The sequence below is a fragment of the Anabrus simplex genome, chromosome 1, assembly GCF_040414725.1.
Source record: "Anabrus simplex isolate iqAnaSimp1 chromosome 1, ASM4041472v1, whole genome shotgun sequence".
Classification (NCBI taxonomy): domain Eukaryota; kingdom Metazoa; phylum Arthropoda; class Insecta; order Orthoptera; family Tettigoniidae; genus Anabrus; species Anabrus simplex.
This window is the reverse complement of record NC_090265.1, coordinates 393,433,463-393,456,403: the sequence shown is the minus strand read 5'-3', so window position 1 is coordinate 393,456,403 and position 22,941 is coordinate 393,433,463. Positions and strand designations below refer to the sequence as shown.

The window sequence follows — 22,941 nt, the reverse complement described above, 5'->3', positions numbered from 1 at the left end:
TCCTAGGCCTTTCCTATCCCATCGTCGCCGTAAGACCTATCTGTGTCGGTGCGACGTAAAGCCCCTATCAAAGAAATCTCAAATATTGCGTAAGTTCCTTTAAGAAAGTAACAATTTTCCAACGACGTGTCTTAAAAGGTATTAGATGTAGGAATTAAAGGTTTAGTTTCAAATTTTAGTTATTCCTACGTGTACTCATGGTTTTTTAAATTTGTATATATCAGAAATATATGGACTTGTGACTAAAACTGGATTATCAGTCTTTTCTACTCATTAAATATGCGTTTGACCGAGATTCAGATCTTTCACTTTACCAGATATCTTCAGGTCTCTAAATTATTATCGTGCGTGTATAATCTAACTAATATTTTTGTGTTCGAATCATTTGGTACTTGATGAGCGTTTGCTTCAGACTACTGTTGGCCTATAGCGGTAATTACTATAGGTGAACGAGTGGTGCTAACAAACGCATTGCTGTGGGTGGAAGAGACTTAGAATCTAGGATCATAGGGAGTAGCGTCGAACCCGACATAACGGTTATTTTTCTTGTGCACGAACCCTGATCCTGGGGAAGTATTGTAATAGATGACTCTTCGGATACCGAAGGGATCAATGTAGCCGAAGCTTCCCGCGGTCTGGTCTCCAGACTGACGTTCCTCTTCGTGGTACTGGCGAGGCAGGTAGTACCGGAATCCATTGTGTGTAGCCGAAATTCCGTCGTAGAGTGGGAATGGTGGCTGGGGTTGTCTGTAGTTGTTGTAGTTATCATAACGGTCGCTGGCTGGCGTGTAGTAAGGGTTGCTGTTGTACTGCTGTTGTTGTTGCTGGGGTTTGAAGTAGGGGTTGTTGAAGTATGGGTTGGCAGTGTACTGTTGCTGTTGACTGTAAGCTCCTGACAGGGAGTTGGAAGGTGGATTTGAAAGGGAGGGATACAGGAGGGGATTTGAGGGAACAGAGTAGGGGTAAGGAGTAACAGAGGGGGTAGTAGATGTGTATATACTTGTAGGAGGTGCATACGTAGTTGGTGAATAGGTAGATGGTACGTATCCTGTTCCACCTTGGCTAGGAACATTCTTAGCTTTGGAGACAGCATTTCCAATAGACTCATCCTTACCAACGTATACCATCTTGGTCTTTACTACCTTGTACCCAGTGTTGTCTGCCACGTAGTCTCGTAGCCGCAGGTAACCGTTAGGATCTACCCACCCGTAAGTGCCCACCACTGTACCATCCTCCAGGCGCTTTTCCTTGCGGTATTGTCCACTGATAGTCTGGTATTTAAAGTATCTCTCAGGGCCCTCGTCCGTCTGGATATGGTACTGCATGGTCGGATCGTTCTTCCACCCACCGTAACTATTAATACTCCTACCCTGAGGACTACGAACCACTGCAGAACTTGCTATACTGCTGGCAACGGCGGTATCCCCATCTGTTGGACTACGAACGATTGTAGGTCGATTAATACTGCTGGCTTCTGCACTATCCCCGACGAGTGGACTAGGTTGTGGTACGGCAAATTCTCCACTGCCAGGGCTTCGTATTGCGGCAGGTTGTACAACACTAGTGCTGTCTTCGTTCGTTGAGCTCCGGACAACTGCGCTGTCTCCATCTGCTGTGCTGCGTGCCGTCGTGCTGGTTCCCTCAGGAGAGCCTGTGGTACTACTTGGCGGTGGGTCGCCCGTACGCACTGTGCTGCTCTCCCCTATAGGGTTACTCGTGGTACCGTCGGTACTCCCGGTGCTGCTTACGGCATTGTCACTGGTACTGCTGCTTTCGTCACTCGCGGCGCAGGCTAGCGCGATCAACACCACCTGAAACAAACAGAAAAGATACTAATAACCACAACCTGACTGACAAACAGAGTAGATAAAGTAGATGGTTGACTGTTATGTGTATGAGACTCGCCCCTTTTCTGTCCAAACAAACAAACAAACAAACAAACAAACAAACAAACAAACAAACAAACAAACAAACAAACAAACAAACAAACAAACAAACAAACAAACAAACAAACAAACAAATGTCACATATTAGGGCATTATTAATTTCTTTTTGACAGGCTTCAGGTCTCAATTTATTTCTCTTAAAATATTTCTATGTTTTTATGAAACTCTTTGTTGTTGTTGTCGTCGTTGCTGTTATTGTTGTTGCGTATTCGATGTATGGCGCATTTTATGCATATCATTAAAATAATAACTGGATAATAATAATAATAATAATAATGATAATAATGGCGTATGGCCTCCGGAGAGGCCTGATGCAGGCCTTTCGACATAAAGTTAATAGCGCCGATGCATGGAAAATAGCAAGAGTGGAGTCTGGTATATGATTAAAACATGCCAGAGTCAGCTAGTGCTCCATGACTACAGAAATATTTGACAAGTTGTGAGATACGCCTAATGGAGTTGCACTAACTTCTTAAAATTTTCGAGACATTGGGAAAGTGTCAGTGCTAAGAAGGTTGTGGCCGAGGCCTTAGAGCACAGCCCTGGCAGATGTCTGGTGTGAAAGTGGGAAACCACGGAAAACCTTCTTCACGACTACTGACCACAGGACTCGAACCCATTATCTCTCGAATGCAAGCTAACGAATAGACGACCCAATACGATGCAACCAACTTGTTCGGTGAAGAGTCAAATTAATGAAGCTTCTGATGTCTACTTAAGAACCCCTCAGTTGATTTCGGCTCTGGAAGACTTCCACCTTCCACACTTTTATCTGAAGTAACGTCAAATGTTATTTGAACAAGCAGCGGTTATCAGATATTCTTAACTGTTTTAAAAATACAAGACTCTGTCCTGCAATTGCATCTCTACACTTACTAATGGTTATCAAAGACTGCCGGAATTTAGCCCTGCAGAAGTTTTTAACGTGCAGCTGAATCTTCTGAAACAAGGATATTGGATTCAAGTAAATGAATCTACGATATCTGGTTCACATAAAGCAAGCAATATGAATAGTTAACATTTCACTCTTCGAGAGCTAAAACTTCGAAGTTGATTTTCTACTGACGATAAGTCAAACTTGAAGTCAACCTTATATAGATGAGAAAAGGCCTTATTTGTCTAATGTCGAGAGAATAAATTGCAGTCCGTAATAATAATAATAATAATAATAATAATAATAATAATAATAATAATAATAATAATAATAATAATAATAATAATAATAATAATCACCGGGCGAGTTGGCCGTGCGCGTAGAGGCGCGCGGCTGTGAGCTTGCATCCGGGAGATAGTAGGTTCGAATCCCACTATCGGCAGCCCTGAAGATGGTTTTCCGTGGTTTCCCATTTTCACACCAGGCAAATGCTGGGGCTGTACCTTAATTAAGGCCACGGCCGCTTCCTTCCCACTCCTAGCCCTTCGCTGTCCCATCGTCGCCATAAGATCTATCTGTGTCGGTGCGACGTAAAGCAGCTAGCAAAAAAAAAAAAATTAATAATAATAATAGACCGGGCGAGTTGGCCGTGCGGTTAGGGGCGCGCAGCCGTGAGCTTGCATCCGGGAGACAGCGGGTTTGAATCCCACTGTCGGCAGCCCTGAAGATGTTTTTCTGTGGTTTCCCATTTTCAGACCAGGCAAATGCTGGGGCTGTACCTTAATTAAGGCCACAGTCGCTTCCTTCCCACTCCTAGCCCTTTCTTATCCCATCGTCGCCATAAGACCTGTCTGTGTCGGTGCGACCTAAAGCCACTAGCAAAGAAATGGTGATGATTCTAGTTTCAAAGAGTCTAACGTTGAGTTCATTCTCTCCTTCAGTAAATTGGGGCCCGAACATTAGTTAAGAGAGCAGCAGAGTTCATATTCTTTGTATTGTAATCGCTATTCTAGAAATTCCTTTAGTCCCTAGGACCGTATAATACAGTCAAATATTTGTATGGCCCTCAGATACGATCAAATACTTCCATTATCATGGACCAAGACGTGCTTATTCTGTTTTCTGCAGTCTGTTGTCCGTTTAGAAAAGTGATGAGGGAATAACTTATAGACACGGATAATGTTGTGATTTTTCAGGTTCAGATTTCGGTTGATAACGGCGTTTGCATACTCTATTTCTTATAGACTTCCATTTTATTTTTAAGAAAAATAGTCGGATTCGGGAATTCATATCAGTTTCTTAAACGCTGCAATGACCACTGGAAGAGAAGAATTAGGCTGGTTCGGCTCCCAGACAATTACTTTTAGATAAGAATGGTTGAAATAATCTAAGATAAGAGTATCAGAAACATGTTTTAGAAGATGTGGGATACAATAGTTACGTAAACACAGGAAAAGGTGGTATGGACCGCTGGATTAAACTGATCTGTGGTCTGATGACACGAATACATCGTCATCGTTCATAAATATGGACAAAAAATTCACTCCAGGTTTAGGTATCAATTAGGTATCTTTCCCTCTGGAGATTTTCAAATCGCCATATTAGTTCTTATTAGCAGTATTATTATAACTGTACACATTAAAGCACATAAAAAATACAGTGCTTTTCAAACCTCAGAGAAAATTAATAATCTTGTACCTTTGAGAATATTCCCATATAGTTATCTGTCAAGTTATCAGCCTAAAGGCCTGTTGGACCTTCAAATAGCACCGAAAAAACCGATGGCAGCGCTATGAAGGGTATGAGGCAAGGTGAGGAGTAAGATAGTTTACCATTGCTTTCTACCCTGGCAGCACAACTGACCCTTTGAGTAGTACCTTTCACAGCATCGTGCCCTGAATATCATTACTCAGCAACACCCACATTTTAGCAGCTTCCAAACTGCCATAGTCATAAATGAGACTGACACTTTTGTGGAAGCTACTTGCTCTGAGTCATGCCAAGGGACAGATGAAACAATACTGTATGTATCAAGAAATAGCTAGCGGCTCATGTAGGTACTATACATTTATCTTCTAATAGGGAACATGCATGATCCGGGGTTTTAATTAAAAATATGCTAATCTGATTCAAAATTTCATGCAGAATTAAAAAATGTGATCAGAATGTACAAATAACAACTCCAAACGTGATAAAAATCTACGAAAATGTCACGTCACGCAAGCACGCGATCTCATTGGTCTGACGTCATCGTACAGGTTGACTGAATTAGCAGACGAAATAACACATAGTGTGCTGTGAGAAGCAGGATACACTTCGCGTATTTCTACTTTACGTTAGTGTCTAGTATGGTTAAATTCGAGGTCTATACATTGGATAATAATCTGAGTGGTATATTTTAGACTTAAAATGAATCCTGCGCAGACAGTGAGGCAGAAAACTTATAAATGGTGTAGAGTTCCGATGTGCAATAGCACATCGCATACCATACCAAACAAATTGTTTAAAATGTTCCAAAGACGCTAAAACTAGGAAGAAATGGATTTTGGCGAGCCGGAGAAATGCTGGTGATATATCGGAAAAGTCTACAGTTTTTTTTTGAATATTTTAACGTAAGATGAATTTGTTTGAATTTTCAAATCACTTTTCCATGTCAGCTGTTCTAGTGGTAAAACTTTAAATTTTAATGTATGATGCTTTATTTAAATGCTTCAATTACATCTTGGAATATGAAAGTAATAAACAGTGCATTAAATAATGCTGATTATTAAAGTATTCTCCAAACCTAACCTATGTTTTGGGTGATCCATGTCAAGATAATAAATCAAAGGGGTTATGAACCATTTTGACAGCTCTAATTCTACCAATATATCTTGGCATGGGACAGTTATGTATGTCTTTATTGAAGAGCTTAATTGGTAAAAAAAATTAGGCTATATCTAAATACTCTATAATGTAACAAAGAATAGGCGTGTACATCATGAAGGGAAACAACGTGAATTTAACAAATGTATAACTCTACACAAAACCAATGCTTGTCTGTTGGGGTCTTATAAGTTAACAATGCTCAATTATAATAATTATCATAATATTAATGAAATAAATAACATAATTGCACACAGGTGAAAATAGTGATGTAGGTGTTTAAAATATTATCCAACTTAGCCTAAGTTTTAGGTTATACAAGCCAAGTCAATAAACCGAAGGGTAAAAATACCGCGCGAGTTGGCCGTGCGGTTAGGAGCGCGCAGCTGTGAGCTCGCATCCGGGAGATAGTGGGTTTTGAACCCCACTGCCGGCAGCCCTGAAGATGGTTTTCCGTGGTTTCCCATTTTCACACCAGGCAAATGCTGAGGCTGTACCTAAGGCCACGGCCGCTTTGTTCCCATTCCTATGCCTTTCCCGTCCCATCGTCGCCATAAGACCTATATGTGACGGTGTGACGTAAAGCAAAAAAAAAAAAAGTAAAAGTCACAGCACCCAAAGACATTCCTGTATTGAGCGACTAAAATGTCACCAGGTCACTTTTCTTTCCTGATATGTTCAGCTTGTTAAAAGCCAAATGTAATTAATGTTATTGGCTTCACGCCCCGCTAGCTACTTCTACGATTTTCGGAGACGCCGATGTGCAGGAATTTAGTCCTGCAGGAGTTCTTTTACGTGCCAGTAAATCTACCGACACGAGGCTGACGTATTTGAGCACCTTCAACTACCACCGGACTGAACCAAGTTGGGGTCAGAAGGCCAGCACCTCAACAGTCTGAACCACTCAGCCCGACTTGTGTAAACTAGATGAAGTCATATTTATCTTTATCATGTTTAACTTTTTCCCTCCACAAAGATATTTAATTCTCTTTCATGGGCCCTGGAAGTGGGTAGGCCAGTTGTCCCAACCATATATATATTTTTTTTTTGGGAATGATAGATTATAGCCCTATAGTACTATGATCTTTCTTTCTTTCTTTCATTCTTTCCTTCTTTCTTTCTTTCTTTCTTTCTTTCTTTCTTTCTTTCTTAATCATTTTATCCTTCAGGGTTGGTTTACTCTCGGACTCAGCGAGGGATTTCACCTCTACCACTTCAAAGGCAGTGTCCTGGAACGTGAGACTTTGAGAATGGTGATGAAACTGGTGAGGAGGGCCATTACCTCGCCCAGGCGGCCTCACCTGTTATGCTCAACAGGGGCCTTGTTGGAGGATGGGAGGATCGGAAGGGATAGACAAGGAAGAGGGAAGGAAACGGCCGTGGCCTTAGGTGCCTGGAGGAGAAGTAGGAAAATACGAAAAACCACTTCGAGGATGGCTGAGGTGGGATTCGAAACCCTTCTACTCAGTTGACCTCCCGAGGCTGAGTAGACCCCGTTCCAGCCCTCGTACTATTTGTTTTCAACTTTCATGGCAGAGCCGGGAATCGAAACCGGGCCTCCGGGAGTGGCACACATTAACCACTACACCACAGAAGCGGACTAGTACTATGATGCTACCTATATGTTTATGTTAGTGCTGAAATCCGATTTCTTACTTTACTAATGCTGAAAGCCCGAAAATGTAATGTTATTCTTTAATAGGGGAATCAGTCTAGAAGGAAATGTTGAAAGTGATGTGATATCTATCCAGGTTCGTTGTTATCCTAATACTATGTGTTATAGTACATTGCATGTATATAAAAGACGCCACTTACAAACTTGCTTGTTATCCGCGAATTTCTGCGGCCACAAAAGTCACTATTTTTCAAGAATGATGACATTTATACATGATAGATTGTCTGATTGTGCTGTTTTGAACCTTTCTTCTGTCATTTTGAAGTTATTCGCGATCATGAATAATAAACAATCGGCTTTTAGCAACGGCTGATGCACAACGGCTAGTAGAGCTCCATGCGGTACTGGATCGTGACGTCACAGCGCGCCGCTTACGTCAGAGGCCGTTTCACTCGCCTTGCGGAAAGGCACTATTAAATATTTTTTTAATGGTAGAAAACAAGGCAACATACCACAATGTAATACGTTTACGTACTATTTCATTGGTGTACTTTTCAAAAAATATATTTTTGAAAATGATGCATGTTCCCAATTGTATCGCAAAGATACATTTTGTGCCCAGATAATCACTTAAAAACTGAAAAGGCCGGGCTGAGTGGCTCAGAGGTTGAGGCGCTGGCCTTCTGACCCCAACTTGGAAGGTTAGATCCTGGCTCAGTCCGGTGGTATTTGAAGGCACTCAAATACGTCAGCCTCGTGTCGTTAGATTTACTGGCACGTAAAAGAACTGCGGGACTAAATTACAGCACCTCGGTGTCTTCGAAAAACGTAAAAGTAGTTAGTGGTACGAAAAGCCAATATTTTATTATTATTGAAAGTGCAAAGGTTTTAAAATTATAAAATTTTAAATTCTCTCGTTTCAAATAAACAGCCTTATGGTGAAGAGAAAATGTGTCAATCTATTTCCTAGAGACCCTGAGTTTGTTTTCTTCATTCTAAACACTTTACATGTGGATTGAGGGAGGGAACAGTGTTTACTAAGTTCGTTAAGTTCAACTGTGGAGCCAGCTGAGATGAGAAGGTGCGAACCCGGTCAAGTGTGCCAAATATTAATGAGGATATCATCAGGTGAGCACGCCACATTAAAATATCTGCAGGCCACCTGATGGACAGCAGTCGATTTGGCAGCCCAAGGCGTTTAGTGCCCAGGTATTCCTGTCTCCTTCTCCTTCTCTCTAAGCTATCATATAGTAGATTTACGTAATGTACACTACTGGGTTAACAGTCTAAACGGAACCTAAACCATAGAGATATGAATCTTCACACCGAAATTCCAATCGTAGTCTTGATAAGAAACTATCAGTTATGTTAATGAGCTATCACGCCCCGTTTATGATGATGATTATGATGACGGTTGTTATTAAATTGGAAGAACCGGATCCACATTGTGTACGTAATACACTAAAACTATGAGGGTACTTTTTTCAAAGTTTCTGGCTACGCTACAGATAGAATCCTGCATTGTTATGCATGATCTTGTGCCGTAAGAAGTTACTTCGTTTCCTGTGTGCTTCCCACTTGCTTGACCTTGTCATAAGTTCAAGTGACAAGGCCTATGGCATTACCCACGCAGGTCGGTCCCACCCCGAATGTTCGTCACATTGTGTGCAAATGGGCGGCCGAGACGTTGACGTCATCGTAATTTGGGAAGTTGCCTTGATAATGACTGAACTTCTGACGTTTACTTGGTGGGAAACTGAGTCGTCTTGAGAATGTCTGACAAGATATCACCTCTCAGGAAGTGCAGCCGTAATCGCTAAAAGTGGAATCATTTGGATGATGTGAGTTAACGAAGTATGCTCTATTCGTCTTCGTGACTTAACACATTATTTAACTGTGTTGTTTCTGAAGAACCACAGCTTTCTGAGTCAATAGCATGAATTCCCTGAGGTGGATGTTCTACAGGCCGCACTGGCTCCTTAGCTGAATGGTCAGCGTAGTGATATTCAGTTCAGAGAAACCCAGGTTCGCTTATTTTTCGAGTAGAGGAATTTATCTTAAATGGTTAATTGCCTTTGCTCGGGGACTGGGTCTTTGTGGTGTCTTCAACACCCCTGAAACTCATATACACAATAACACAGTTTCCGTATACACGGAAAATGCCACCTACAGTACCCTTGTTGGGAGGCTACCTTAATAAAGGGTACATCAGCCTAACGGCAGCCACAGGAAATTAATATGATTTTATTATAACAGGGTGTAGGTAAAATTCCGTCCAATATTAATACTGTACGTCGTGGGGGATCAGGACAATTAAAATGTAGGTAGGAATCAACCCTGTATAGTAAAAAACATATGTAGGCCTCGTCCTTATGTTGAGTTGATTAGCGGATAATGTATTAGATACTTAAGAGAATGCTATAGTGGAGCTTATACTGTATCTTTTGTAAAATAATAATATTTCAAAAATTCTTGAATAAATCTCCAGCGCCAACCATAATGGCACTGACGGTCAGTAGCTGATCTCCTCTTCTCAAGTTTTCCAGTTCATACTTAGACAACGTTGATACCATTTAAGGTTGTTTAAACAAAATTAAATGTTGTTGGTTTCCAGCTTGTTAAAGAATTTTGCTGAATGAAGTTCCAAAATCCCAGTGACTATTAACAGACGTTAGAAGTTAGATCGGGCGTTAAAATAACCGGGCGAGTTGGCCGTGCGGTTAGGGGTGCGCGGCTGTGAGCTTGCATCCGGGAGATAGTGGGTTCGAATCCCATTTTCGGCAGCCCTGAAGATGGTTTTCCGTGGTTTCCCATTTTCACACTATGCCACGGCCGCTTCCTTCCAACTCCTAGGCCTTTCCTATCCCATCGTCGCCATAAGACCTATCTTTGTCGGTGCGACGTAAAGCCACTAGCAAAAAAAGAAAAAAGTAATATTGTGTCTTCTGCGGGTTACAAATCCAAAAGCTTCGATTAATATGAACCAAAGTGTCGGATGCAGATCATACCGAATGGTGTGCATGATATCTCAATGGTCAACGTGATTCTTAGGAAATGAAGAGAAAGTTCAGTTCCAGTTCGTCGTTTGCCACTTTAGCCTTATATGATGGATAGAGAACGCGTGATCTTATGAGCGCAAATCCTATTTGAAGGTTTAGTTTGCATATGATACGTAATCTTCCTTGAAACAGAGCTGATGAGTTGTCAATATTAATGAATGAATGAATGAATGAATGAGAGGCATGATAAAAAAGTAGATAAGGTGTCTTTTTATCAGTCTTTAACTTCACCGTATTTATGTCAAGTTGCCACTCAAACCTGTGTGCATTGATGTAATTCTGTCATTTGATTTAATGTTGGAAGATGAGATACTTTCAAGTTTCGATACACGGGGCGAGATCCTTAAATTGCACCGTTAAGAAGTCCTATGTATATTTGTGACCCAGAGTCACGTGTCATGCCTTCACTTACGTACAGTAAACACTTACCCAAATCTGTACATGAAATGTCATCCTTGCTTTGAGTGCTGAAGGAAAAAGAACTGGCCATCTTCTCCCGATCTACCTTAATTTCAATGTAACATTGGCATCGCATGATTCTTTACCCCTGAGGCTCAGATATTTTGAGGTATGTTGCGATTGTAGGAATCAAGTCGAGTCTGAGAATGCTGCTGCCAGTTCCGTCAATTGGATTTCTGCGACATTCCTTAGTGAACTGTTGTTCTTTCCGACTGTGACAATAGGTGTTAAGATTTCAAAATCTAGGAAGTCTTTATCTTTCTGGCTCTCACAACTTTTCTCTTCCTTAATTTCATGATCTCGTTCATTAAGCGGTAGTAATCCTCCTTCTTCTATCAGCCATAATTCTGGGTACTGATACCCACTAAATGATCAATCGTTCGCCTCTGTGGTGTAGTGGTTAGTGTGATTAGCTGCCACCCCCGGAGGCCCGGGTTCGATTCCCGACTCTGCCACGAAGTTTGAAAAGTGGTACGAGGGCTGGAAAAGGGTTCACTTAGACTCCGGAGGTCAACTGAGTAGAGTTAGGTTCGATTTCCACCTCAGCCATCCTGGAAGTGGTTTTCCGTGTTTTCCCACTTCTCCTCCAGGCAAATGCCGGGATGGTACCTAACTTAAGGCCATGGCCGCTTCCTTCCCGTTTCATTGTCTATCCCTTCCAATCTTCCCATCCCCCCGCAAGGACCCTGTTCAGCAAAGCAGGTGAGGCCATCTGGGCGAGATACTGGTCATCCCCCAGTTGTATCCCCGACCCAATGTCTCACGCTCCAGGACCCTTGTGACGGTAGAGGTGGGATTCCTCGCTGAGTCCGAGGGAAAAACAGACCCTGGAGGTTAAATAGATAAAGCAGAATCAATCAATCAATCAATCAATCAATCAATCAATCAATCAATCAATCAATCAATCAATCAATCAATCAATCAATCAATCAATCAATCAATCAATCAATCAATCAATCAATCAATCAATCAATCAATCAATCAATCAATCAATCAATCAATCAATCAATCAATCAATCAATCAATCAATCAATCAATCAATCAATCAATCAATCAATCAATCAATCAATCAATCAATCAATCAATCAATCAATCAATCAATCAATCAATCAATCAATCAATCAATCAATCAATCAATCAATCAATCAATCAATCAATCAATCAATCAATCAATCAATCAATCAATCAATCAATCAATCAATCAGTTACTGGTAAAAAGAAATGTCCTACCAAGAGTTTTTCTTTTAGTCACTGGCTTATGATCAAGGTAGTCTCGGTTCAAATTCCAGTTACTGTTTGGAGATTATTTGTAATAGAATAGTAGAAAATGAACAGAGAAGTGAGAATGAGCAAAATATGAGTGGGTGGACCATTACAAATATTTTCTAAAAATATTACAATTCATTTCAAACTACGATGGCTGGTAAGGAATAGGACAAAGACCTTGAGATTACTTAATAGACGATACTGGGTGTTCCTGAACAGAAAAGGAATGTTACACCATTACGTGGGAATGTTGGCTATTGTTTAAAGAGCTTGCCACTTTCGCTCTCGCTCCAGTCACACGGAATGAGCTGAACGCCTGAAGTTAGATATCCCAGCCGACATGTTCGTTTGGCGGGCTAGGTGCTTATGAAGTACTCGGGAGCCAAATATTTCGAGAAATACGCGTATTTTTAACGAGAAGTGAGTGTCTGCATGTATAAAAAATTATAGGGTATATACGGTAGGCTATATATTATCACGAAAACAAAGACAGTAATTCCAAGCTATTCGTTAGAGAAATTTCATGCCTACAAACATAGATTTCAAATTATTATAACAACAGCTGCTCATTTTGGAGAAATGGGGCGGGCGAGGTCGACAGATACATTTTTGTACCTCTTCGTTGTTCTGATTATCTTACAGAATCCTTTGGATAAGGAAGATTTGGTATTTCTGAAATCTCAATAATTTATTAGTAGTTACACCGTAATAGAGGTAGGTGTTTGATGTGATTCTTGATAAAGGCGAGTGCTGATTACTGTATTGCCTAATTGTCTGTGGACTCGGAAAACCTAACTGATTCCATAGCACATGGAGAAACGTAGTGCAGTTGGTTAGGCACTGGTCTCATGTGCTGAAGATCGTAGGATCGAATCCCACTTCTTAAAAGTGATAGCATTAACTGCCACAATAAAGGATCCTTTTTGTAGGTCAACACTTCGGCACCGCTGCCATTTTAAAAACTGAAAGTGATTGAATGGACGTTAAAAAAAATTCATTTTTATTAGAGATATTATCATCATCATATGTATGTGTTTTGAGTATGCGAGATTTGCCTGTTTTATCACCCTCAGTACTGGCATGTTTGAAAGTACTTCCAGTTGGTCTCTCACTCTGGCCACACGGACTTTTAATGGGACCCCGACGTCATAAGGTGGGGAAAATTATAATTTAAAAGTCTTATCATCCATGTGTAGAGGAAATCTTCCTGAATAGGAAGGTATATACAGTGGCGGTGGGCCCTTAGGGGCACAGGGGCACGTGCCCTGTCAAGTTTTTGCACTCAGAATTTCAGGAAATAATTTATAATTTAGTTGGGCTACAGCCGAACAACAGAATTATTTCTACAAATATTATCACGACAAAATGTTATATTCTTAACTGGATTACGGATTTTGGTAGGTATTTAAACCCACCATGTCTTTAAGCACGAAGAGAGGATACCTTTTGTACTCGTATTTAAAGAGACAAGCTGTTGCTGTCAGTGCGACAATAATGACTGCAGGAGTCGCGAAGCGAGTGGCAGGCGAAATGTGCAGCTCTGGGCACTAGACCGTCTTGTGCCCAAACGACGCGCCTGCGCATTAGAACACAGTATTTGAAGATGGTGAAAGTCCATGACAGCTGTGGGCTTGTGAGGGTGAGCGGGCGACGGGGAGTACTTCTGGTTGGGCACTCAGATCCTTGTGGCCTTCTGCAGCGCATGCGCATAGAGCAAATAACAGATCACGAGAAATATCCGCGCTTTACAAACATCAGTGTAGCCAATTCACCAATTCTGTAACTAAAGTAAATCCAATAATATTTTAGTCTTGTTTATTTAAAAATGCGTTCATATCTCTCATGCAGGGATTTAGTTGCTTTCAGATGTTTTCATTATTAAAATAAGTTATCTTAAATGAGGTTACCGTGTTTCTAATAGGCCATTTAGCAGCTGCCAACCTTATTCGGGTATCAAGTTTTGGAGAATTTTGTACTCTCTTTCCGGAAAAAATTCCGCGTCAACCGTAAACAAGTACCCGAAAGTGAACAAAGCCAGGCTCAGGACCGAACTTGAAGTGTTATATTCCAGGGTAGACGTGCGTGCGGCAGATGGTGCTGCGGCGCATTTGCAACTTTTCCTGCGCAACAATATGCAAGACACTTTCAATGAATGCGTTAGGTTACTGAGCATCATTGTTACAAACCCGATGTCGACAGTGGAAAGTAAAAAGTTTTTCTCTACTCTAAATCGAATAAAGACCTTCTTGAGGAATACGATGAGCCAAGACAGACTAGTGGCCCTGGGGATGCTTTCAATTGAAAGTAAAATGGTACGTTCGATTCCCGACTTCAACCAGCGAGTTATCGAAGTATTTGCTCAAGCAAAGGATCGAAGAATAGACTTCATCTAAAAATGAGAAGGTTAGTATATTCATTATTACTTGACTTGTAGGGGAACAGGTTATAAACGAAATCTGGATCAGCTTATCCCCTGCCATTTAGCTCAGTGAAATAACACTTGACCGGAAATGGAGATGTCACGGGTTCGTGTCCCGTTTCCTTTGACCCCACCTTTCACTATCTTTTTCCTTGGTGTTAATATCTAACTGGCACCAACTGTAAACGGGATAAGCTTATTTACAAGTCAGTTGTTAGTGTATTTATTCACATGCGCATTATTGTTATATTTTGCAACCGATACCTTAAATATCTACTTGACTGTCCATATTATTTTATAAGTTGTGCCCCGCCGGATAATTTGGCCACGGGCCGCCACTGGGTATATATATTCTTTCTTCCAAGCCCATTAAAATAATTTTCACCAAGCAAGCGGCTGCGTGGTTTGGGTCACGCAACTGTCAGCTCGCATCCGGGAGATAGTGGGTTGGATTATTATTTATTATTATTAATTGAATATTATGTACTTACTTCAATACATCATTCACAAAATGTATTTAATATTATTATATATTATTTGTTGATCCCTTTTTATTGAAGAAACCTACAACCTGTTTTCCAGTCAATGACCGGGTCAGGGATGGGATGAATGAAGCCCCCAACTTGCGGCGAGGATAGGAATTGTGCCGGCTGCCGAGGCCTGTCGCACCCTCTGGGGCAATAATTAATGACTGACAGATGGAATGAAATGATAGTGGAGAGTGTTGCTGGAATGAAAGATGACAGGGAAAACCGGAGTACCCGGGTAAAAACCTATCCCACCTCCGCTTTGTCCAGCACAAACCTCACATGGAGTGACCGGGATTTGAACCACAGTATCTAGCGGTGAGAGGCCGGCGCGCTGCCGCCTGAGCACGGACGCTCGCCCCTTTTTTGATTTGTAGTGTAATTCACGTTTTTTTTCGTCTAGTGGTACAACTGTTACCAACAGCACAGACCGCAGTTTGAGCGACAGTGTCTACTCTTGCGGCACGGAACACAAGAGTAACAGAACAGTTAACTTCTGTGGGAATTTCTCGCATTAAAAATAATAATAATTGAGATGAGTCTGAAAGTGAAACTTGAACTGGCGGTACATTTTCCTTGACTGAGGTTCTGGGTAAAGTGAAACTAATCCGAACTATCCGTGCTACGTAGAGAACATAACGGTCCAGCAGCAACGTGTTATGAATCATTTCCTTGTGCCTCAGTATTGTGACGGGAACTGTACAATGTTCTTCGCGAAAGAATTAGCATCAGTCCATGAACTTCGTGGCTCCAGTTCTGACGTGAGAAAATATAGAGCTCTTCCATGCTCAAATTTTAATCACTCTACTAGGTGTTCTGCTGGTGCTAATGATAATAATAATAATAATAATAATAATAATAATAATAATAGTAATAATAATAGCGTGTGACCTCCACACAGGCATGGTGCATGTCTTTCGAGTTGACACATATGGGCGACCTGTGTAACTGTGAGGATAGGGGCCCTACTTAGGATGAAATCTAATGTTAAAGGCGGGACACACATCCAGTGCTTGAGTTAGAAGAATCAACTGATTAAGGTTAAAATTCCTGATCAGGCGGGGGATCGAACCGGGGTCCCGTTGGCTAAATGTCAGCATACTAACCCGTTACCCACGGAGCCGAACGGAATTTACATTCACAAGTCTATATGAAACGTATTCGACTCAGGCATAGGCCCTAACTTTGTCTCCAAGGGTCGTAGTAATATCATATCGTGCTTAGAGAGAGATTTCCAACGGTGCCTCACATGAGCGTTCGGAATGTTTTATACGGAGACATGACCGATTAAAAAAAATCCAACTTCCAAATTTTGGTCCCTTCCTTGCCGTGTTTTTCGTTTGGGGTTTGGATCATTTTGTTATGCAAATGTAAGCGTCAAATGCTCTATCTTTAGACATTTTAACCGCCTTCGTATGCCTTTTGGTTTCGACGTTATTAATTGCTAATCTAATCACATGCCTCGAAATCTCTCATGTCCGACATTTCCAATCACATTTGGGTCAGATCTATAGTTCCGGAGGTATAAGCCCGAATGTGAGCACACGATTTGGTTACAACAAGGATCGAATGTATGTAGCCTCATTTATGGACGTTTCTTTACCTTCAACAATAGTTAGGAAATGTAAATTAATCCTCATTATCCATCATCAACATAGTTCTTCATTGCATACAAGTTAAACCGTTTGAATATCCGTAATCATTGTAATAATGTCAGGCTCCATGGATAAATGGTTAGCATGCTGGCCTTTGGCCACAGGGGTCCCGGGTTCGATTACCGGCAGGGTCGGGAATTTTAACCATAATTGGTTAATTCCACTGGCACGTGGGCTGGGTGTACTGTATGTGTCATCTTCCTCATCATTTCATCATCACGACGCGCAGGTCGCCTAAGGGTGTCGAATCAAAAGACCTGCACCTGGCGAGCCGAACATGTCATCGGACACTCCCGGCACTAAAAGCCATACGCTATTTCATTTTTTCATTGTAACTATTGAGAATAACTACCTGTAAATTATTTTATATGTAATTTACAGTATGTACATTTACCCAGCTCAGTCTAGACTCATTTAAGTTTGTATTTCATTATTCTTCTTTTCCTGCCGCTTTTTCCCACACCTGTGGGGTCGCGGGTGCGAACTACGTTGCACATGTGGATTTGGCCCTGTTTACGGCCGGATGCCCTTCCTGACGCCAACCCTATATGGAGGGATGTAATCACTATTGCGTGTTTCTCTGGTGGATGGTAGTGTAGTATGTTGTCTGAATATGATGAGGAGAGTGTTGTGACGGACATATATGCCCAGTCCCCGAGCCAGAAGAATTAATCAGAAGCGATTAAAATTCCCGACCCGGCTGGTAATCGAACCCGGGACCCTCTGAACCGAAGGCCAGTACACTGAACATTAATCCAACGAGCCGGACTTAAGTTTGTATTTGATTGTCTAATGATTAATTAAATGTCCTTGAATTTAGTATCTACTTAAGATTTTAGTTTAAAGTTCATTGAGCGAAATGGCTACTCTGTCTGGGTCACGTAGCTGTGAGCTTGCATTCAGGAGAGGGTGGGTTCGAACTCTACTGTCAGCAACCTCGAATATGTTAGAAGCGAAGCTTCCACGGTATGTAGAGTTATTTTAGTTCTTCCGGGTTGAACCGCGTTGTTGTTTCCGTTCACGGTCGCTTCCTTCCCATTCCGAGCACTGTTCTATCCTAACGTTGCCATAAGACCTGTCTGTGTTGGTACGACGTAACCCAAACAAATAGAAAAAAAAAAGTTTCTCTTTCGCTTTGTTCGGAAATAATTGTATATTGTATTCAGTGTAGACGATACATAAAGGATTTCTGTGTGAAAGTGTTACTTCTTCTTCCTCCTCCTCTTCTTCTTCTTCTTTATCTATTTAACCTCCAGGGTCGGTTTTTCCCTCGGACTCACCGAGAGATCCCAACTCTACCGCCTCAAGGGCAGTGTCCTGGAGCTGCAGACTCTTGGTCGGGGATACAACTGGGGAGGATAACCAGTACCTCGCCCAGGTGGCCTCACCTGCTATGCTGAACAGGGGCCTTGCCGGGGGATGAGAATACTGGAAGGGATAGACAAGGAAGAGGGAAGGAAGCTGTCGGGGCCTTAAGTTAGGTACCATCCCGGCATTTGTCTGGAGGAGAATTGGGAAACCACGGAAAACCACTTCCAGGATGGCAGAGGTGGGAATCAAACTCACCTCTACTCAGCTGACCTCCAGAGGCTGAGAGGACCCCGTTCCAGCCCTCGTACCACTTTTTCAAATTTCGCGACAGAGCCGGGAATCGAACCGGGCCTCCGGGGATGGCAGCTAATTACACTAACCACTATACCACAGAGGCGGACGAAAGTGTTACTAATAAATTAAATTCAGTAAGTTTACTGAATCCACTGACTCCACTGACTCCACAATTCCTTAATATCAATGTATTATCTCATAATATAGATTTAGTATTCGAGGACATAATATGTGGCTCGCTAGTTCTGTAGTTGCTTTCCCGGTACACCCCATGGAGATGAGCTACATGTAATGTAGGTGTCATTCTACCGGCTAGGAATGGATAGGAAGCGGCCGTAGCTTTAAGAAACGTACCATCTCAGCATTTGCCTAGAGTTGAAATGGGAAATCATGGAAAACTATTTCGAGGATAGCTGAGGAGAATTCGAACCCGCCTGTCTCCCGAGTACAGAGCTAGAGGTCATAATTCATAACTGACCGTGTCTCATCGCACTGAGCTAACCTGTTCAGTAATACTTATATGCCTCATCTAAATCTGTGGAGCGTAAACATAAAATAATATCTATTCCCCTCGTTGCTGACCTCTGGTATCACGAGTTATATACCCAGACAGTCACGAGATGAAATTTTGCTTTCGACTATGTTTCATCTGAGCTCGTCCCACGTAATGAGACCATGTTTGGAGAACAGTTTATATAAGCTGAACTAGTTTCATGTTTGTGTTGTTCAGCACCGATTTTGGATGGCCGGCACATTGTTATATAACATATTCTTGTTTCATATAATGTTGTAGACATCCAGAAGCATGTCAATTCCTCACTACATACCTGTTCCACCTGCCCACACAGAATAAGTATTTCGTGATACAGGAAGTGGTATACATTGTGTAATAACTTAGAGAGTTGGGAGGGCGTTGTGTTATATGTGTGTTCATCCGATATCAGACTAACTTTACACCTACTCATCTTCCTCTGGTCTAAAGTACTCGGCTATTTGGCGAGCTTTCTCTGGTGTCATCTCCTTACGAAAGGTTGGTGACCATCATGGAGTAATTTTTCCTATTTTGCATTTCCTGTTCTTTCGTATTTGTTTTACGTCGCGCCGATAGAGACATCTTATGGTGACGATGGGCTAGGCCAGGGCTAGGATGAGGAAGGAAGTGACCGTGGTCTTAATTAAGGTGTGAAAATGGGTAACTACGGGAAACCATCTTCATTATTGCCGGCAATGGGATTTGAACTTTAGCGAGTCGTATATTACAGTTTGCCGTATCATAGATTTCCAACAACTGTCGGAGGTTTCGCGCTCAGGATAATCTTCTCCCCTGTCCTCCATGTTCCCTTCCTATCTTTCATCAGGCTATATTTGTTATTTCGGAACATGTGACTGAAATATACTGCTTTCCTGCCTTCTGCGAGGGTTGACACTTATGATTTCTCGGCGCAATAGAGTACCTGCTCGTTGGAGACGTGGTATACCCATGGGATCCTGAACATTCTGTTATATATCCAGACTTCAAAAACCTGTAAGCGGTCCATTGACGAAGCCTTTAGCGTCTGTCCTTCAACATCGTAAAACAGGGCCTCTCAGGGTGCATGCACCAGTGCATTGCACTGTGCACGGTGCAAAAGAAGACTTCGCTTGGTTGACCAGAGTGCAGACCCCCCACTCCTCGGTTTGGAGCAATAGCACTGTCTTTTTCTTTCCACATGCCTGTCTCGCTCGCTCCGCCTGTCTCCCTCTTCCTCACTTGCTTCGTAGCGCTCCGTATCCGAGCCGAGTTGAGCTGAGCTTAGCTGAGTCTCCCCGAGACGACGTGCTGGTCTCAGCCGAGCCGAGTGGGGCCGATGGACTGTGCACAGGACCTCTGCGCCTCAGTTTGAACGCGTGAGATATTGGGTGTTTGAGAAGCACTGCCATAAAGCAACTCTGGTAACACACAACAGTCCGTGACACACCGACGTGTTTCGATGTCGAGGTCACATTCGCACTCAAGATGTCTTCATTTAAAAAACACGCTTCTTGAAATCCCGATACTAGTTTTTATTTCTACTTCCAGATCCTATTCTTGTGTTAACCTGCATCCTAGTTACGTAGCCAGCATCCTAGTTACGTGGAATGTGTCACCCTTTCAATCGCGTTTCCTTCTAGGTTAGTAACAGGGCTGGTGATTTCCTGCTTGCTGATTGCAATGAATGTAGTTTTCTGAATGGTTATTTTAAGGCAAAACTCTTTACATACTTCACTGACGCTGTTTAAAAGCAGTTGAATGTCTTCTAAATTGTCAGCTAGTATTACATTGTCATAGAGCATCCGTGGCTCAGGCGGCAGCGCGTCGGCCTCTTATCATTGGGTTCCGTGGTCCAAATCCGGTCACTCCATGTGAGATTTGTGCTGGACAAAGCGGAGGCGGGACAGGCTTTTCTCTGGCTACTCCGATTTTCGCTGTCATCTTTCATTCCAGCAACCCTCTGAAAATTATTTCATCTGTCAGTCATTAATCATTTCCCTAGGGGAGTGCGACAGGCTTCGGTAGCCGGCACAATTCCTATTCTCGTCGTTACATGGGGCTTCATTCATTCCATTCCTGACCCGGTGAAATGACTGGAAACAGGCAGAGGATTTAAAAATATACAGTGTCATCTGTATAGTGGATGGTGTCTATTGCTTTCCCTGTGTCCAAATCAGCCTAATAAAAGCGACAGACATAATTATTTTGCGTTTTTAATTCGTTCGAGGTTGTGTTGATGACAGATGAATGGCTACAAGGGAAGAAACTCAACAGCTGACACGTCTCGGTGTGAGGGGTGCCTGCAGTTCAACGTACCTACTTGAGCTGAAAAGGAAATGTGAGATTATTGCTTTAATTCGATCGCAGTGAATTGCCTTGAACTTAATTAATTTTTGGTTAAATGTATTCTCATTCATAGCATTACCAGTTTAATGCACGGGGCAGAGTGGCTCAGACGGTGGAGAGCTGGCCTTCTGAGCCAATGTTGGCTGGTTTGATCCCGACTTAGTCCTTTGGTATTTGGAGATGTTCATATACGTTAGCCTTGTGTCGGTAGATTTTTCAGTACGCAAAAGAGCACCTATGAGAAATACTTCGAAACTTTTGCATCTCTGAAAACTGTACCAAAAAACCAGAATGTTTAAAATACTATGTCTTTTATTATCAAAGAATATAGAAATATCCATCCCTACAGGCCTTGATGTCCGTAGACTAGTGAAGGGTAAAAGCTGTAACCTCGGGTCTAAATAGGATAGAGGGGTAAATTCTAGCTCTTCATCTTTCTTCCCAGAATTGAGCTGGTCATTTCTGTTATTTACAGTCATGAAGCTCGTTGGAAGTGGTAATCTCATCTTTATATTTCTGCTCCACGTCCTGCTGGGTGAATCGCGCATACAAAGATTATCTTGCACGGTGAGTTTTATTGTGGTACCTGTAAATACAAAACTTGCGGAACCGCCTGTAGTACGAAGTGTTGGCGCGTACCGTGGAGAAGAAAGTGCACCTCGTGCCTTATATAGCTACTCTGTATCAGACCGGTCCGTATCACGAATTTACTCATTCATTTCTCGGCTTCCAGCGGGTGTTAAGTTGCGGGTAATTAGGTTTGTTATCAATACTTCATGTGACTTCTTGGTCCCACAGGTCAGTGGTGCGACATTCGATTCAGAGTGTCCTGGGTTCGATACCTGACCGGTCCGGGGATTTTAACCACGTATCGGTAATTGCTCTGGCTTGGGGACTGGATGTTTGTGTTTGTACTAACACACACCTCTTAATTTACATTAAAAACAGCACGCTACCAGCCACTACAGATAACACATCGCTCCACCTAGTGTTGGCAGCATAAGGGTATCCGGCCGTAAAACTCAGCCAAGTCCACATGCAACAACTCTGATCGCACCCTTGATACCATGTGGTGTGGGGAAAGCGATGGAGATAGTATGTGTGTGTGTGTGTGTGTGTATGTGAGACTTATTACTAAGAATGCAGCACTTAAAATTGTTCAGAGGTATTTATTGTGTTTGGGGAGGCTTCAGGGGTTTCCGAAAACGTTTGTGTTCCTTACGATACACCTAGTGCATAATGAATTCGCTATAGTAGAATGTCTTATACCCCTTAAGAATTAAATAGCAGATAATATTACTAGAGGTAAGGTTATGTCTGGGGGGTCAGTGAAACCATCGTGGCTAATTGGCTCCCTGCCACAGATTCATTCTTACGTGAACAGTCTACTTCATACTTTGTGGAATTCGAACCTAGGTTCTGTAGGGAGATCAGAAGAATGCACATGCCCGGTGAGGCACGGAGCGAAGGGGTTTTCACCAGCAGAGCCAGTGATGCAATGGTTACCATAGCAACTCCGCTACTACCCTGGCGACTTTATATTATCTTCTACTGGCAGCTCTTCGCTCTTATCAGTTGTAATCCAGCGAACTGTAAAGTGTGAGTCAGTGTTTTTGTGTAGCAGATAAAAGCAGATAAGAGCCGATCTGTCTGGGCAGAACAGGAAGTTCGTGCTCGCAGGCCACATTCCTCATTCTTGCATTCTTCTCATCTCTACACAGTACAACAATTTTACTTTATGTCGCACCGACACTAATGGGTTTTATAGCGACGGTGGGATAGGAAAGGGCTAGG

At 42.2% G+C, this 22,941-nt stretch overlaps 1 protein-coding gene across 1 annotated transcript in view; it reads right to left on the bottom strand.

Moving 5' to 3' along the window:
* Positions 1-476: 476 nt before the first annotated feature.
* Positions 477-22,941, bottom strand: part of LOC136866496 (nuclear pore complex protein DDB_G0274915) — a 214,553-nt gene continuing 192,088 nt past the window's right edge. Inside the window, exon 2 of the mRNA XM_067143526.2 lies at positions 477-1,811. Coding sequence (XP_066999627.2) covers positions 492-1,811 — 1,320 coding nt within the window. The 3' untranslated portion in view covers positions 477-491. The remainder of the gene's footprint in view (positions 1,812-22,941) is intronic.